Below are 19,694 nucleotides of genomic sequence, written 5' to 3'. Positions count from 1 at the left end.
GGCCCCTCTCTTCTCGACCTCCTGCAGGGTTCCAGTGAAGCTCATCATAAACTCAAGGAACAGCACTTCAGCTTCAATCAGGCACAAATGAGTTCAACAATTTCAGACTGTGATCTCTGCCCTCATTTTGTTTCCTATTCTTTGCATGATCTGGTCTTACCCCAGTTTAAGCTTTTGGACAGCAGCTGTTCATCATTCTGCCATTCACATCTCTTCTAGATACATATTTTGTTTCTTTACTTGTCCCATTACCACTTCCTCTGTTCTACACAGCCAGCTTGTTTGTCATTTAATGTCTCCCCATCTTATGCCCTATCACTGATCTTCCCTTTTGTTAATTCTCCTCCCTCCACATTTCACCTGCTTAAAACCTATTACATTTTAATTTTTTCCCAGTTTTGATGAAAAGTTATTGGCCTGAAATGTTAACTCTATTCCTCTCTCCACAGATGCTGCCTGACCTGCAGAGTATTTCCAGCATTTTCTGTTTGTGTTTCAGATTCCCAGCCTCTGCAGTATTTTGCTTCTGTACTAGAATCCTGGTGCTTGATGAACTTAATTATACTGGACCCCTACCAATTTACTAATGGATGTATCTGGTTTGTGCAGTTGCTGTTTGAATTTGAATGCTAGTAGTTGGAGACTTGTTTGGGACAGTTTTTAAAGAAAACACATGCTCCTTAGATCCACCTTTGGGATGTATCTGTTCTGCCTTGCTGGTAGATCTCTGCACCCAGGTGTTGGGTTCTCCAGTGGGCTGGCAGGTGACATTCATCAACTTGTGGTCGTACAGTCAAAGGTGCTTGAGTCATTGGCATGTTAAAGTAATATACCTGCATGGTAGCCCCTCAGTTCTGATGTGAACAACCTGTTACTCCAGGTTGTTGCTGCCATCAAGACTATGCTGCTGTGTGGACACGTTTATCAAAATCCATCTGGTTTAAATATTCCAATGAAGTGTAATAATGCCACGCCACAGTTTCCAATGTGGGTTTAACATTGCATTCCCAGAGTGTAGCTTTTGACAAATTAGTAAATCTGCAATATCAGTTACATGGAGAAACCAGAGAAACTGGAGTGTTTTCCTTGGAGGAGAAAAGGTTCAGGGTGAAAGTGTCAAAATCATGAAGGGGTTTGAGCAAGCAAGTAAGAAAAAAAACTGTTTCCAGTGGCATAAGAGTTGGTAACCAAAGGACACAGAACTAAGATAATTGGCAAAAGAGCCAGAAGTGATGTGAGGAATTTTTTTTTTAAACTCAGCAAGATATCATGCTCTGCGTAGTGTAATGACTGGAAAGCTGGTGGAAACAGACTCAACTTTCAAAAGAGAGATGAATACTTGAATAGAAGAAATAATTTACTGGGCTATGGGGAAAGAGCAGGGGAGTGGGATGAATTGGATAGATCTTTCAAAGAGCTAGCACAGGCAAAATGGGATGAATGACCTCCTTCTGGATTCTACCATTTTATGATTCTATGATCTGGGTCTTGTGGCCTCTGCCAAATATTGTAATTTTAGGTTTGTGCCACAAGAGGTCCTCTATGAGCTAGGTAAAGAAAAATAACGTCATCTCACTTCACTTAATTCCACAGGTCCTTCATAGTCATGTTACTACCTTTGGTTATCCCGAGCCTCCTTGGAAAGTTAAGACATGCTGTGATTTGTTAAGCATAGCTAATTTAGATCTGTGTGGTTTTAGATAGAATTTGAGGTCAACTGGGCAGCAGTTACCCTGCTTAAAGACCTAGTACGATGGGCTTTGCATTTATTGACTTGCTCCAATCTTTCTTCTGTCTTTACAAGGAGAACTTCATTTTAACATGTTAAAAGGTTTATCTTTAGATATTAATCTTGTAAGTAACATTCATGACACACAAGCGCCAGGCAATAATAATCTTCAACAAGATTCTAATTAGCAGAAGGGTCAAGAATCAGAGGACACAGATTTAAGTTGAGTGGCTAGGGGACCAAAGATGACATGAGGAAAAGCTTTTTACGCAATGAGTAGTTACAATCTGGAATACCCCTGAAAGGGCAGTGGAGACAGATTTAATCATGGCTTTTAGGAGAGAATTGGGTCAGTACTTGAAGGGAAAACATTTGCAGGGCCATGGGGAAAGTACGGAGGAATGGGGCTAGCTGGGATACTGTTTTCAGAGAACCAGCATAGACTCAGTGGGCTGAATGGTCTTCTTCTGTGCTGTAATCACTGTATGATTCTATGATAACCACCTTCCTTTGTCATTCAATGGCATTACCATGTTTTAAAAAAATTATTTCATGGGATGAGAGTGTTCCTGGCAACCCCAGCATTTGTTCTCATCCTTAACTACCCTTGAGAAGATGGTGATGAGCCACTTTCTTGAACTGCTGCAGTCCAACTGATGAAGGTACACCTACAGTGCTATTAGGAAGGGAATGCGCCGAATCCCCAAACATCAATTTCCTGGGGTCTCCACTGACTAGACACTTAATTGTCACATAAATGCTGTGCCTACAAAAGCAGGTCAGAGGCTGAGAATTCTGTATCCAGTGGTTCACCTTTTGATTCCCCAAAGCACCTCCATCATCTAAAAGACACAATTCAGGATTGTGATGGAATATTCCCTCCTTGCGTAGAAGGTGCAGCTGCAACAACACTCAGGAAACTCAGCATCATCCAGGAAAAGGCTATCCACTTGATCGTTAGCCCAACCACCACCTCAAACATCCACCCCCTCCACCACTAGCACACTGTGGATAGGGTGTAAAGTATGACTGGAAGATGCATTGATGTAAATTCACAAGGTTTCTTTAACAGTGCCTTCTAAACTCATTACCTCCACCACATAGAAGGTCAAGGTTTTTTTTCACTGTGGGGAAAATATACCAAGGAGCAGTGACAAGTCCTTTCCTAAAGGTATCATTCCAATGATTTAAGAATTACAGAAAAAACTGTTCACACCCAACGCACTTTTTGTTTTATATCCATACAATCACTGTGTGAATGGTGGCAACAGTGAAAGGCTAGCAAGGTGAGAGCATTGTTATGCTTTTCTTTTGCAAAAAGGTCAAACACTGCAAAACAATCTACACCAAGGGGAAAAAAATGCCAAGGATAAAACAACTGATAAACACAGTCATGAAACATTAGGGAGGTAGGATTGAAGTGTTTTGAACATACACACAGGTAGGTAGGTAACTGGCCATAGTCCACAAGAGGCTGTAGGCATCTCTTTCTATTAGAGAGAGAGACAGACATTTGGTTATGTAGCTTGAGAGGCATCAAGCATGGGGCAGCTGAGGAGGCAGGTACCAAGTCTAGCTCAGGCAGAGCAGGAATTGGACCTGTGCTGTTAGTGTTATTCTGAACCACACACTAGCCATCTAGCCAACTGAGCTAACTGGCTTAATGAGTCCACTGACTTGGAGAGCAAGTGACAACACACGAGGGCATGTCCAGGATTCAAACCCAGGACCCCTCACATACTAATTCAATGAAAACTCCAAAGCACGAATCATATCCCTAGACCAATGAGCCAGCCGGTCTTTTTAAAATTCCACAAGCTGCCGTGGTGGATTTGAACCCGTGGCCCAGAGCATAAGCCTAGGCCTCCGGATTACTAATCTAATGGTAAACACTGCAACTGAATTTATGCAAACGACTGACAAAGTTGCAAGAAGTATAAGAAAGTGTCTAAAGCAGAAAACATATATTAGGATTCCGATATTAACTGCAGTCTTTCTGGACTGAGTTATAATGTTCCAGTACAGCTGCAATAGCTCCTGGCATAAATATGGTGGTCTGGCTTAAATTCTAGAAACTTCTAAGGCACTGCTTGTCATAAAAATGTGGAGCATTGACAGCTTGACCACATCTCCGAGATGTTATAAAGTAGAAATTCTGGCATGCAGTTGAGCAATCCTCACCTAGTTTGCTGCTTTAATATCCTTGGACAGTACCAAGCCCAGCAGCAGCATGTGAGTTTCATCTGCTGCCTGCTAAACATGACTGCAGTATTCTGTCACAAGTGGGGTTTTGCAGAACACTGTTTCTACACTGGGCAAGTCTAATTTATCATATTGAGGATTAAGCATCTCTATGAATTTGGCTTACCTTGAAAGTAAATCCGGCCTTAATACGATTCTGAATGGTCTCATTGTCAGCCTGTCGGCCAGATAGGATAGCATACCTGAAATACAAAGCCATCATGTCACGTGCACTGAAAAAGACATAACATAGCTTTCCTTTAACTTGGTTTAGTTTGCTCATTTGTAGAATGTACATATTTGGGGAGGTTGATAAGCAACTATGAGAGGATCTCAAGATACTCAAACAGATTCTATGCTTTTTTCATAGTTAACCCAGACTCCAATTACGAACATAAGGTTTAGGATGAGACAAAGCATTTGGCCCACCATGAAAGCTCATCCATCCAAGATACAAAATCCCCAAATCTTAGGCAATGTGAGTTCTGGTTTTCCCAGCAAACTGTTTCAATAGTTTATCACTAAGAAACAAAATATATGTTTTGAAACTATTTCTCACCAATCAAATTCATGTCCCTGGTCCAACCTTCCTAGGTTTATATTTCTTATTTTGCATACCTCATGAATTCTTCTGTGAACAATTTTCTTTCTAAATTGTAGATCTTAAGCTTTTCTAAGCTTTCCACCTAGCCCCTCCTCATTACATTTAGAATCAGATAGCTGTCCTCTGCACCGCTTCTAAAAATGCATCCTTTTTTGCAGTGAGGTGAATAGATTCAACACAATACATCAAGAGCTGCTATGGTGAAAATGACCCTTTCACCTAGATTTCAATGTGCATAAAATGCCATCATGAAGGAACTGTCCTGCTGTCTGGTTTGTTCTGGTACTCAACTTTTGTATAATCAGTGTAAACTCACAATTGTGTGACATTCTGGAATGAATAGAACATCAAACTGTCATACATACACTAAAACTGTCAGACATCTCAATGTTCAAGGGAACAAGCTGACTTTCCAGATTTTTCCCAGTTGGAAAAACAACCATGAAGACAAATGTCCTGAAAGTAGCAGGAAGGCAATGGCCTTGGCAGTGTGAAAACATGCCTTCAGAAAAAGAATAAAAATAAAACCAGAAAAAAAATGCTGGGAACGTATTTAGTTTCTCAAAGTTCAAACCACCCTAAGTTGGCTGAAAAAATACATTTTACAGAGCCGGAGATGGAGCTTAGAGAGGGAGCAGCTAATTATCCATGTTAAGAACCTACATTATGTGGATTTCTTTTGCAGGAGTTCGGCTGCCAACACCAAAAGCACTTGGTAAAGACTTTCTGGTGCAAACCGAAATACAGAGCTTTGTTTTAGCACAAGAAACAGACACCATTCAAAGTACATTTTGTGAGAAGATAAAAGCAAAACAATTATCAGTAAGAGAAGTTATATTACACAACTTACTGCAGAGAAGAACATTATGTAAGGATTATACTCATGCCCGAATAAGAAAGGATTTCCATTTCATCACTGGAAACCAATTGAAGTTAAATTTGTATGACTCGATAGTTTTTTCAACAGCAGTTATGAGGTGCTGAATTTAAAACTATAGTTAAGGGTCATAAGACAGTATAATTACCTTTAAGATGTATGATCTGAGTGATCATACTTTCAGTTTCCAATAGGAAACCGTTAACTCAGATCACCGCTAATGGGATGACGATTGGTGGGGTCAATGATGGAAACAACTGCAACTCTGCATGACCCCTTATAATTTAAAATCATACTGCATATGATGCTGGTAGAGTTTTTTAAGGCAACTATTTTTCAGGCAAGAGTCAAACAAGGTGAGAAGAGTGGGTCTAAGACCAGTGTTCTAAACTTAAATAAAGACAAGGGAGTGAGGACTGAGCTGGCTAAAGTGAACTGAGAAAATAGGTTAAAGGATAGGACAGTAGAGAGGGAGTAGCAGACATTTAAGGAGATATTTCATAACACTCAGCAAAGATACATTCCAATGAAAAAGAAAGAGTCTAGGAGAGGGATGTACTAAGCAAGTTAAGGATATTATCAAATGCATAAGACACGCAAGAACACAAGATTTAGGAGCAGGAGTAGGCCATTTGAGCCTCATCCGTCTTTCGATAAGATCATGGCTGATCTGATTGTGGCCTCAACTCCACTCTCCTATCTGCCCCCCCATAACCTTGGACTCCTTGTCGATCAAAAATCTAATTCAGCCTTTAATATATTCAATGACCCAGTCCCTACTGCTCTCTAGGGAAGGGAATTCCACAGTCTAATAAACCTCTAAGAAAAAAAAAATCTCAGTCATAAATGGGGGAAGTCTAGAGCTAGGGGACAAATTTTTAAAAATTGAGAGGAAACATCCTCTTGGCATCCACCCTGTCAAGCCCCCTCAGGATCTTATATGTTGCAACACGATCACCTCTCATTCTTCTAAACTCCAACGGAGTTCTTTGAGGAAGTAACAAGCAAGGTGGATAAAGGGGAACTTGTAGATGTGGTGTACTTGGATTTTCAAAAGGTATTCGATAAGGTGCCACATCAAATGTTTCTACATATAATAAGAGCTCATGGTGTAGGGGGTAACATTAGTATGGATAAAGGATAGGTCAGCTAACAGGAAAGCAGAGAGTAGGAATAAATTGGCCATTTTTGGGTTGGCTATAACCAGTGGAGTGGCACATGGATCAGTACTGGGGCCTCAACTATTTACAATCTATAGCGATGACTTTCATGAAGGGACCTAATGTATGGTAGATACATTTGCTGATGACACAAAGATAGGTAGAAATATAAGTTGTCAAGAGGATATAACCTATCCAAATCCCTTTCTAGACTCTAAGTGAGTGGTAAAAATAATTGGCAGATGGAGTATAATGTGAGGAAACATGTATAATGAGGGAAATTGTGAACTTGTCCAGTTCGGCAGGAAGAATAGAAAAGCAGTATACTATTTAAATGGGGAAAGATTGCAGAACTCTGAGTACAGAGGGATCTGGATGTCCTGGTACATGAATCACAAAATGTTGGTATGCAGGTACAGCAAGTGCTTAGGAAGAGAAATGGAATGTTGGTATTTATTGCAAGGGGAATTGAGTATAAAAGTAGGGAATTTTGCTACAGCTGTACAGGGCATTGGTGAGACCACATCCGGAGTACTGTTCACAGTTTTGGTCTCCTTACTTTAGAAAAGATCAAATTGCATTAGAAGCAGTTCAGGGGAGGTTCACTCAACTGATTCCTGGGATGAAGGGGTTACCTTATGAGGATAGGTTGGACAGGTTGGGCCTGTATCCATTGGAGTTTAGAAGAATGAGAGGTGATCTTACTGAAACATTTAAGATCCTGAGAGGACGCTTCCCCTTGTGGGAGAGATTAGAATGAGGCGATTCCATTTAAAAATAAGGGGTCTCCAATTTAAAGTGGAGATGAGGAGAATTTATTTTTCTCTAAGGGTTATTAACATGTGGAATTCCCTTCCTCAGAGAGTATGGCGGTCGGGTCATTGAATATTTTTAAGGCTGAGTTAGATTCTTGATTAACAAGGGAGTGAAAGATTATAGGAATAGACAGGAAAGTAGAGTTGAGGCCACCATCAGATCAGCCATGGTCTTATCAAATAGTGGAGCTGGCGCGAGGTGCCAAATGGCCTACTCCTGCTCCTAATTCATATGTTCGTTTGTGTATAAGGTTATCATTGTGGGGGAAAATTAAGTTGTAACTGTCTGGTCATAATTCTTCAAACATTTAACTGAAAAGATTTGCATTCCTCCTTTTCACCCTACCCTGTTCTATTTTTCTGAACTTATTGCAAACTATAGACATGCTTGAATAACTAAGTGGCTTTGTCCTAAGATATATGCCAAGGATAGAAGATGACAGATGATGGAAATCTTTGAAAGTTCAATTACTGTCTTTAATAATGTGTAGTCTCCAGATATATGCATTGTACATTGAAATGACATACACTAACAGTCTACTCTTCATGCAAAGCAATTAACTCAAGTTGTTTGTTAATAAAATTGCTGTCTGCACTTCAAATTATTGGAAAATTCATTTTTAGTTCAGAAATGATTTTAGTATCAGTGGACTGTTTGGGGAATGTATATACTAGATCAAGAAATGAAGGAAGGATAATGACGCGCAACATCTATACTAAAACATGTACAAATGATATTGTGAAACAACTAATGCCACAATATTACGAGAAACATGATTTGAATATTAAAGAGATATGTTTAAACAGGAATGTCAGAGCTCTGCACAGAATTACTACAACCAAAAATAACAAATATATAAGATATAACGCCACTCTGCTTGCAAAAACATATGTGGGAGGAATAGGGGTGTTCATCAAGCCATAAAATAATTGTTGCAAAGTACAGATACAGAGAAAGTGAACACAGAACAACTAAAATGAATGTTAGAAGCTGTAAAAAAAAATAACATTACCAGCAAACTTTTCAAGTTACAGTCAGAATATAAAAGATCCGTAGGGGATTTGAATCCCGAGACAATGCAGAACAATAACAAAAATAGCTGGAAAAACTCAGCAGGTCTGACAGCATCTGCGGAGAGGAAGACAGTTAATGTTTCGAGTCCGTATGACTCTTCATCAGAACAATGCGGAACAAGTTTACCAGGCTATTCTCAGCTCACTGAACCATTCTGTGACACTGAGGTCCCCCTTCATGAGAAATACACACAACACTGAAAATGCACACTGCTTTCCACATAACAGAACTCACTATTTAATATTTAAGTCATGGGTAATGTAGGATTTTGGAAATATTAAGATATTTTATTTTGAATTTCAATGTCTACCTACAGAACTGGCTTGACTTAATTTTCTGTTGTTAACCAATTTAACTGATTGTATGTGCTCTCAACCTGTGAGTAATGTTGCATAAACGATTTCTGTTCATCCCATCATGTCTAATTTTTTGTTTTTGTTGGGACCACTGGTGAACCTTTATTAACTGTTCAAGTATTTTGGTAGTCTTTTTCTCTCTCATTTCTTTACTGGTTATTTGAAATGCCACTGAATGAATGACTTGATCACACTGACCTTTTTGTAAGTTCCATTTCAGTTCAGAACCATATTGCAAAAACAGTTTGTAAATACTAGTCACACGTTGAATTGAATTTTCTCTGATTTGTGAATTTTCTAATTTTTTTTTCTTATCACCTACTTTGGAGACACCAATTCATGCTGAGTATAATTCTGCATTCATTGGCAGTCCTATCTCAGGGGCGTTCTTTATCAGCATGCCTCAATAGCATGTGCTGGCAGATTAATCAACGGTGGAGAATATAACAGGTGAGCCAGATCCCGTTCTTGCCCAGTGCAAATACAAGCGCACTTTTCAACAGGAGTCACCGGACAATGATTAGGAGCAAGACAAATATAGATAGAAAACTGTGTATTCTGTCTTCAGTTGGTCAGATGGACTGAAATGCTCTTTGATTTCCACGCCAAGTGCAAACCTGCAACCTTCCTGGGTTAGATGAGTTCCAATATTGGTTCATTATGACTTTGCGAAACATCTTGTGTGTTTCCCTATGCCTCCAGGAAACTGGTTTAGGTCTGGGATGGTGCTGACAAACTGGTAAGTCAGTCAGCCGAGTGAAACTATGTGACTGCCTGCCTCTGTTCTCATCCCCATGTCAGCAACAACAACCTATATTTATATAGCGCCTTTAACATAATGAAACATCCCAAGGTGCTTCATGGGAGCATTATTAAACAAAGTATGTCACCAAGTCACATAAAGAGATATTAGGACAGAGGACCAAATGGTTGGTCAAAAAGGTAAGTTTTAAGAAGTGTCTTAAAGAGGGAAAGCCTGGCAGAGAGGCAGAGAGGTCTAGGAGAGAATTCCAGAGCATGACGCCCAGAAAACTGAAGGTGCGGCCACCAATAGTTGAGCAATTATGACTGGGAATGCCAAGAGACCAGAATTCAAGGAGTACAGAGAACTACAAGGGTTGTGGGGTTGGAGGAGATTACAGAGATGGGGAGGGACAAGGCCATGGAGGGATTTGAAAACAAAAATGAGAATTTTAAAATGAAGGTGTTGCTTAACGGGGAGACAAAGTAGATACAGGGATGATAGAGGAATGGGTTTGTTGCTAGTTAAGACATTGGCAGCTGTGTTTTGGATGACCTCAAGTTTACAGAGGATAGAATGTGGGTGACTGGCTAGGCATGCATTGGAATACTGGAGTCTAGAGAAAATGAAGACAAGGATGAGGGTTTCAGCAGTCGATTAGCTGAGGCAGGATCGATCTCGAGCGACATTATGTATTTGGAAATAGGTGGTCATAGAGATGGCATGAATATGTGGATGAATGCTCATCTCAGGATCAAATGTGACACCAAGGTTGTGAACAGACTGGCTTAGTATCAGATTGCTGCCAGAGAGAAGAATGGGGTACGTAGTTATAATGGTTTGGAGAGGGAACCACAAACAATGGCTTCAGTCTTCCCAATGTTTAATCGAAGCGGGGCAAGAATCCTGCCAAATATCTTTGAAGCCACCTAAGCAAGGCTATAAAACTGCATTTGGGGCATTCAGCACCATTTTTCATAGGTTAATGCATTGTTCAAGGTGATTACCATTCTACAATTCTTAGGTGAGCTTGCCAGCAATATATCAACATTTGCAAAGAGTGTTAGGATATTTTCAGAGAGAGAGAGGGGGGAAGGAGTAGAGGGGGAGAAAGGGGAGAGGGGAAGGGGAGGTGAGGGGGAGAGAGGAAGGGGAGGGGGCAAGGGAGGAGAGAGGAAGGATAGGTGGAGAGAGGAGGGGGAGAGACGAGACAGCGAAGGAGGGAGAGGATGGGGAGATGGGAAGAGAAAGGAGGAGGGGTGAGAGAGCGGGAGGTATGAGAGAGGGCAAGAGGGGAGAGACGGGGTGGGAGAGGGGAGAGAGAGAGAGAGAGATTGGGGAGGGGCAGGGGAGAAAGGAGGAGGTGAGGGGAAGAGAGGGGTAGATAGAGTGGGGCAAGAGTGAGTGGGCGAGAGGCAGGTGAGCACTGGGAGGGAAGGAGAGAAGAGTGGAGGGTGATGGCAGAGAGAGAGAGAGATAGAGCAGATGAGACACAGAAAATGCAGAGGCACAGAGTGAGTATTGCCTCATTTAATGTTAAGATTGATTTTCAAAAAAGTTAAATGTTTAAGAATTTTATCTAGTGCCTTTAATGTAGCAAATGTCTCAAGGTGCTTAACAAGATCAATATCAATAAAAACAGTTTTGACACCAAACCACAAAAGGAGGCATTAAGGCAGATGACCTAAAGCTTGATCAGGGAGGCAGGTTTTAAGGAGCTTCTTAAAGGAAAAAGAAGCAGTGATGTTTCATGAGGAAATTCCAGAGCTTGGAGTCAAAGCAGCTGCAAGTACTGATCTTAATCAATAATCAAAGACAATCATCTTGTTCTTGTTTTTAGAGGTGTCAGCTGTGGCTCAGTTCATAGCACCCTCGCCTTTGAATCAGAGGGTTGTGGGTTCATATCCCACTCCCGGAAACCAAGAACTGTGATTGTACTCGAAAGAGTTGCAATCTGTGACTGTTGATAACTCGAAAGAGTTGAACTGCTGAAGAGGTGTCAGCTGTGGCTCAGTTCATAGCACCCTCGCCTTTGAATCAGAAGGTTGTGGGTTCATGTCCCACTCCCGGAAACCAAGAACTGTGAACGTACTCGAAAGAGTTGAAAGCTAGTAAGGAGGTGTCAGCTGTGGCTCAGTTCATAGCACCCTTGCCTTTGAATCTGTGGGTTCATGTCCCGCTCCTGGAAAACCAAGAACTGTGATTGTACTCGAAAGAGTTGTGACTGTTGATAACTCGAAAGAGTTTGAAAGCTAGTATGGAGGTGTCAGCTGTGGCTCAGTTCATAGCACCCTCGCCTTTGAATCAGAGGGTTGTGGGTTCATGTCCCACTCCCGGAAACCAAGAACTGTGATTGTACTCGAAAGAGTTGCAATCTGTGACTGTTGATGAGTTGAAAGCTAATAATGGTTGATGTTAATCGCTTACAACTATAATTTGGATATTCTAATTTATAACATATCTTACTCAAAGGGAGAATTGAGTTGGAGAGAGGGACATTGAGAGACAAATTGTTTTTTAAAAGAAAGATGTTTGAAAGAAATTGGGAGAGGGAGGTTGAGTGACAGATACAAAAAGAAAAGCAGCTAATAACTGATTTGATTGTGTTAAGTTGAACTTGAAAGCAAACTCTCTCTGGGAAATGGATAGTGAAGGAAACAGTGATTGGGAGGATAGGCAAGGGTTGATAAGTGCTAATGGTGTGTCGAAGGGTTAGACAACACAATGGGAGCCATGTAGTGGTGAAGACACTCGTGATTAGGGAAAGGGATGGGAAGGAAGTCTTTGAGAATCATTTTTTTTTGCTTCAAACCCACTGCAAATGCAGCCTATAGATGTTGGTGATTACATTACTGCAGGGGTCCCTGTCATCCTTTCAAAAGAAAAGAAAAGACAGAAGGAGAAACTGAGAGTGACAGAAGGAGACACAATAAGAAATAAGCAGAACAAGAGGAAAGCACAACAATAGCAATAGCAGAGACAGGTAAGAAAATTCAGTGATATATTAAAATTGGTACACGCATTACAGCACACTTCTTTTGTATTTCAAATTTTCCATCATGTCTCCAGGGAGGCACCTCAATAGGATTTCCTTATATTAAGTAAGCAGTTAGTTATTAGGGTTGCCAACTGTGATTAAGTGTACTCATGGAGGTTTCATCACATGATATGCCCCCATGCTCTTGCCGTTAATTGCCAATACATCCATTCTTGTGATGCACTGCCTTCCTATTCCAACAGGAAGATGCTTGACTATCAGGCAAACAGCCTTTTTCCCCCATGTTCAATACCTTTATATCTGTTAAAGAGAAATGTTCAAAGAAAATGACAAAAAAACTTTCTTAATGTCCTGATGATTTTTCTGCAGGTTTGCTCACAGTAGTGTCCTGGCCATTGATCTTCAATTCCTGGAGACTCCAGGACAATCTGGGAGGATTGGCAATCCTATTAGTTATTAGCCACCACAGTCACGGCCATGGCAACAGCTTCACTTCTACCACCAGCTATCAGGGGACAGGTAGCAGACTGAATGACAATGGTTACTAAACAGAAAGCAGAGGTTAAGCTTAGCTACTCAGGCTGGCCAAAGGTGAGAAGTGGTGTTTCACACCGATTGGTGTTGGGACCACTGTTGTTCACAATATACATTTACACTTTGGACTCAGGAATTATGAACCAAGCCCCCTCATCCTGCTCCTGAAAATGGAAGATAATGGCAAACCAATGGCAAAAAACCTGCCAAGAAAAAGGTTCAGGATGAAGTTTCCGCAGAGCTTCAGCCAAGGACCTGTCTTAGGGCAGGGCAAGCATGACATGACATGTTTCCACCTAAAGAGGCTTCAAAAGCTGGAAGCCACAGCTAGAATATAGTCACTATTACATTTAATATGGAATTCAGGAGGAACTTCTTTACCCAAAGAGTGGTAAGAATATAGAACTTGCTACCTCTTGAAGTGGTTGAGGCTAATAGCATAGATGAATTTAAGGGGAAGTTAAAAGTATAAAGGAGAAAAGAATAGAAAGGTATGCCAATAGAAGTAGATGAAGAGGGGTGCAAAGACGCTTGTGCAGAGTCAAAACACCTCAATAGGTGTAGATGAGGGTTGTGCAGTTGATGTAGTTTATATGGATTTCAGAAAAACCTTTGACAAGGTCCCACATGGGAGACTTATAAAGAAGGCAAAGGCACATGGGATACAGGGTAATTTGATAAGGTGGATTCAAAATTGGCTTAGCTGTAGGAGGCAGAGGGTGATGGCAGGAGGATGCTTTAGTGACTGGAAGCCAGTGTCCAGTGGCGTACCACAGGGATCTGTGCTCAGTCCCCTATTATTTGTCATTTACATAAACAACATAGATGACTATGTGCGGGGCAGGATTAGTAAGTTTGCGGATGATACAAAGATTGGTCAGATGGTTAACAGTAAGGTTGAGTGTCTTGGGCTACAGGAAGATATGGACGGGATGGTCAAATGGGCAGGTAAGTGGCAGATGGAATTTAACCCTGAAAAGTGTGAGGTGGCACACTTTGGAAGGAGTAATTTGATAAGGAAGTATTCAATGAACAGCATGGCACTAGGAAGTTCTGAGGAACAAAGGGACCCTTGGCGTGTGTGTCCATAGATCTCTGAAGGCAGAGGGGCATGTTAGTGGGGTGGTAAAAAAGGCATATGGGACACTTGCCTTTATCAATCAAGGCATAGATTACAAAAGTAGGGAGGTCATATTGGAGTTGCATAGAACCTTGGTGAGGCCACAGCTGGAGTACTGTGTGCAGTTCTGGTCGCCACGTTATAGGAAGGATGTGATTGCACTGGAGGGGGTGCAGAGGAGATTCACCAGGATGTTGCCTGGGATGAAACATTTAAGTTATGAAGAGAAGTTGGATAGACTTGGGTTGTTTTCGTTGGAGCAGAGAAGACTGAGGGGCGACCTGATTATGAGGGGCATGGACAGGGTAGATAGGGAGCAGCTGTTCTCCTTAGTTGAAGGGCCAGTCACAAGGGGGCATAAGTTCAAGGTGAGGGACAGGAGGTTTAGCGGGGGGATGTGAGGAAAACCTTTTTTACCCAGAGGGTGGTGACGGTCTGGAATGCGCTGCCTGGGAGGGTGGTGGAGGCGGGTTGCCTCACATCCTTTAAAAAGTACCTGGATGAGCACTTGGCACGTCAGAACATTCAAGGCTATGGTATTAGGTAGGTAGGTCAGGTGTTTCTCATGTGTCGGTGCAGACTCGATGGGCCGAAGGGCCTCTTCTGCACTGTGATTCTGTGAATACAGTTGTGCCGAATGGCTTGTTTCTGTACTGTAGACTCAATGTAGCTTGATGCAATTGTACAGTATCAAAGGCTTCTCAGTCCAAGGTGCACCAAACTTTGCAACCTTCCTGCCTGTAGTGCACATACACCAAAGTCAGAATTTAATTAAATAATTATAACTTTTTTAGTGTGCACTATAAAAATCAAACTTTTATGAACATCAGATCTACAAACCTGTTTCTACCGGCTGTGACTCCCGCAGGTTCTAACGTGGGACACCCACAACCCTTTCTGCTCCCTTTTGATACCTCCGCCTTTTCTCAAATAATATGTTTTCAATTTATTTTACACCTCCTTCCTGTAATGCTGATTTGATTATGTTTTATTTCATTTAGATCAGGCCTTGAGCTCCAACTATCTCTTCCGCGCTTATCCAGGCCAATCATCTAAGGCTGTCCCATCACCCTGCTTGGTCTCATCACCGTCTTATCATGTAAAAAATGTTTTTTAGTTAGGTTTATATTTCTTACTATATCTTCATGTTAATGTATTAATGCAAGCTATACCAATTATTGTAAAAATTATATTCGTTAATATTTTAATTACATCATCTGTATTTTTATTTTATTGTTGATCTTGTTCATACTTTCCATTTTTAATTATTAATATTTTACATATTCAAATTTGGAACATCATGATTTCAAGTTTAATTTGTTACTTATTCTAGCTAACATCTTCCATTATTTGATTGCGGGACAGGACGGGGGGAGGCGATGGTGTCGTGGTATTGTCGCTGGACCAGTAATCCAGAGACCCAGGGTAATGCTCTGGGGACCCGGGTTTGAATCCCACCAGGGCAGGTAGTGGAATTTGAATTCAATAAAATTCTGCAATTAAAAATCCAATGATGACCATGAAACCATTGTCGATGGTTGTAAAAGCCCATCTGGTTCACTAATGTCCTTTAGGGAAGGAAATCTGTCGTCCTTACATCCTGGCTTTACGTCCTCACTGTCTGGCCTACATGTGACTCCAGATCCACAGCAATGTGGTTGCCTCATAAATAGCAAGCCACTCAGTTGAAACAAGCCACTACAAAGACACAAAAAAAGGAATGAAACCGGACGAACTATCCAGCATCAACCTAGGCACCGGAAACGACAACGGCAATCGCGGCCCTGTCGACCTTCACAGACTAGTCAAGCAACAGCCTGACATCGTCATCCTCACGGAATCATACCTTACAGATAATATCCCAGACTCCACCATCACCATCCCTGGGTATGTCCTGTCCCACCAGCAGGACACACCCAACAGAGGTGGTGGCACAATGGTATACAGTCAGGAGGGAATTTCCCTGGGAGTCCTCAACATCGACTCCGGACCCCATGAAGTCTCATGGCATCAAGAACATGGGCAAGGAAACCTCCTGCTGATTACCACTTACCTCCCTCCCTCAGTTGATGAATCAGTGCTCCTCCATGTCGAACACCACTTGGAGGAAGCACTGAGGGTGGCATGGGCCCAGAATGTACTCTAGGTGGGGGACTTCAATGTCCATCACCAAGAGTGGTTTGGTAGCACCACTACTGACCAAGTCCGAGTCCTAAATGACAAAGCTGCTAGACTGGGTCTGCGGCAGGTGGTGAGGGAACCAAAAAGAGAGAAAAACATACTTGACCTCATCCTTACCAACCTGCCTGCCGCAGATGCATCTGTCCATGACAATATCGGTAGGAGTGACCACCGCACAGTCATTGTGGAGATAAAGTCCTGCCTTCACATTGAGGATACCCTCCATTGTGTTGTGTGGCACTACCACTGTGCTAAATGAGATAGATTTCGAACAGATCTAGCAACTCAAGACTGGGCATCCATGAGGTGCTGTGGGCCATCAGCAACAGCAGAATTGCACTCGAACACAATCTGTAACCTCATGGCCCGGAATATGTCCCACTCTACCGTTACCATCAAGCAAGGGGATAAACTCTGGTTCAATGAAGAGTGCAGGAGGGCATGCCAGGAGAAGCACCAGGCATACCTAGAAATGAGCTATCAACCTGGTGAAGCTATAAAACAGGACTACTTGCTTGCCAAACAGCATAAGCAGCAAGTGATAGACAGAACTAAGCAGTCCCACAACCAACGGATCAGATGTGAGCTCTGCAGTCCTACCACATCCAGTTGCGAATGGTGGTGGACAATTAAACAATTCACTGGAGGAGGTGGCTCCACAAATATCACCGTCCTCAATGATGGAGGAACCCAGCACAGCAGCGCAAAATATAAGGCTGAAGCATTTGCAACACTCTTCAGCCAGAAGTGCCCAGTGGATGATCCATCTCTGCCTCCTCCAGAGGTCCCCTGCATCACAGATGCCAGTCTTCAGCTAATTCGATTTACTCAATGTGATATCAAGAAATGGCTGAAGGCACTGGATACGGCAAAGACTATGAGCCCTGACAATATTCCGGCAATAGTACTGAAGACTTGTGCTCCAGAACTTGCTGCGCCCCTAGCCAAGCTGTTCCAGTACAGCTACCACACTGACATCTACCTGGCTATGTGGAAAATTGCCCAGGTAGGTCCTGTACTCAAAAAGCAGGACAAATCCAACCCGGCCAGTTAACACCCCATCAGTCTACTCTCCATCATCATAAAGTAAGGGAAGGGGTCATGAACAGTGCTATCAAGCGACACTTGCTTAGCAATAACCTGCTCACTGATGCCCAGTTTGGGTTCTGCCAGGGCCACTCAGCTCCTGACCTTGTTACAGCCTTGGTTCAAACATGGACAAAAGAGCTGAACTCCCGAACTGAGGTGAGAGTGACTGCCCTTGACATCAAGGCAGCATTTGACCGAGTGTGGCATCAAGGAGCCCTAGCAAAACTGGAGTCAATGGGGATTGGGGGATAACTCCCTGCTGGTTAGAGTCATGCATAGCACAAAGGAAGATGGTTGTGGTTGTTGGAGGTCAGTCATCTCAGCTCCAGGACATCAACTGCAGGAGTTCCTCAGGGTTGTGTCCTCGGCCCAACCATCTTCAGCTGCTTCATCAATGACCTTCCTTCCATCATAAGGTTAGAAGTGGGGATGTTTGCTGATGATTGCACAATATTCAGTACCATTCGCAACTCCTCAGATACTGAAGCAGTCCATGTCCAAATGCAGCAAGGCCTGGACAATATCCAGGCTCGGGCTGACAAGTGGCACGTCAGGCAATGACCATCACCAACAAGTGAGAATCCAACCATCGCCCTTTGACATTCAATGGCATTACCATCACTGAATCCCCCACTATCAACATCCTGGGGGTTACCATTGATCAGAAACTGAACTGGACTAGCCATATAAATACCATGGCTACAAGAGCAGGTCAGAGGCTAGGAATCGTGCAATGAGTAACTCGCCTCTTGACTCCCCAAAGCCTGTCCACCATCTACAAGGCCACAAGTCAGGAGCATGATGGAATACCCCCCACTTGCCTGGATGAGTGCAGCTCCACAACACTGAAGAAGCCGGACACTGTCCAGGACAAAGCAGCCTACTTGATTGGCACCACATCCACAAACATTCATTCCCTCCACCACTGATGCACAGTAGCAGCAGTGTGTACCATTTACAAGATGCATTGCAGGAATTCACCAATAGACAGCACCTTCCAAACCCACGACCACTGCCACCAAGAAGGACAAGGGCAGCAGATAGATGGGAACACCTCCACCTGGAAGTTCCCCTCCAAGTCAATCACCATCCTGACTTGGAAATATATTGCTGTTACTTCACTGTCGCTGGGTCAAAATCCTGGAACTTCCTTCCTAACAGCACTGTGGGTGTACCTACACCACATGGGCCGCAGCGGTTCCAGAAAGCAACTCACCACCACCTTCTCAAGGGCAACAAGGGATGAGCAATAAATGCTGGCCCAGCCAGCGAAGCCCAAATCCCATGAATGAATAAAAAAAATGAAAGTTTAAGTTACTTTGAGCACAAGAGGGGTTGTCACAGGTGATGTAACTTTCATTGAGACATGTGTTCTGTTTAATTTTTATTTTCAAGATGAGCATATAAATATCTCATTATGTGTAATGGTCCGAATGTGGTTCATGTTTTTAGAAGTGATGGGCCTGGGAGTTGCATGTGACACAGGGGAAGGGCTGCAAATGTTATTTCAGAGGTTGTAACTTGACTTAAAGGTGACAGGATGGCCTCACTAGGAACGATCAGTAAGGTGGCACTGCGCTTTCCCTCACTTTCAAGCCATGCCTTGGATGCCTAGCTGAAAGTAGAGTGAATCAAGGCCTCCCAGTCTCCCTGCCTCCCATAAGGTTCCTCACATTGGCATGCACCTACTCACCCTGAAGTTTGTCTGCCTCCTCCTCAGACTCAGCACTTGATTCATCCTCTCTGGCCTGTGGAGCAGCATTGCTGTCTCATCCTCCAATGGGTCCCCTTTGACAGAGCCAGATTGTGCAGTACGCAGCAGACAACAACAATAGGTGAAACATGCTGTGGATGACATTGAAGTGTTTCCCCTGATCGGTCCAGATAGTGGAACCTCATCTCGAGTAGCCAATGGTCCTTTCAATTATTGCCCTTGTGGAGGCATGACGTTGATTATAGCTCTCCTCCACTTCTGTCCTTGGGTGTCTGAGTAGTGTCATGAGCCACCTGTTCAGGGGATAGCCTTTGTCGCCCAGGAGTCAACCATCCAAATGAGCTGGGGCGACGAAGAGCCTTGGCACCTGGGAGTGTTGAAGGACGTAGGCATCATGACAGCTTCCAGGATACTTGACAGATACCTGCAATATCTGAGTCTTTTGGTCACACACAAGCT

General features: G+C 42.7%; 1 protein-coding gene and 1 non-coding gene across 3 annotated transcripts in view; one reads left to right on the top strand and one right to left on the bottom strand.

Annotated features, from left to right (window-relative positions):
• The window catches only part of LOC144693286 (regulator of microtubule dynamics protein 3-like), a 346,210-nt gene that overhangs the window by 87,859 nt on the left and 238,657 nt on the right, over nucleotides 1–19,694 (bottom strand). For both annotated transcript variants that reach the window (XM_078563027.1, XM_078563028.1), the window contains exon 7: nucleotides 4,098–4,173. In XM_078563027.1, coding sequence (XP_078419153.1) covers nucleotides 4,098–4,173 — 76 coding nt within the window. The remainder of the gene's footprint in view (nucleotides 1–4,097; nucleotides 4,174–19,694) is intronic.
• Nucleotides 671–920, top strand: LOC144693594 (small nucleolar RNA SNORA53). Its single transcript, XR_013579575.1, has one exon. It is a non-coding gene; the product is annotated as a small nucleolar RNA SNORA53 (small nucleolar RNA).

The sequence above is a fragment of the Cetorhinus maximus genome, chromosome 18, assembly GCF_964194155.1.
Source record: "Cetorhinus maximus chromosome 18, sCetMax3.hap1.1, whole genome shotgun sequence".
Classification (NCBI taxonomy): Eukaryota; Metazoa; Chordata; class Chondrichthyes; order Lamniformes; family Cetorhinidae; genus Cetorhinus; species Cetorhinus maximus.
Note: the sequence above shows the minus strand (reverse complement) of the source record. Positions and strands in the feature narration are given on the sequence as shown.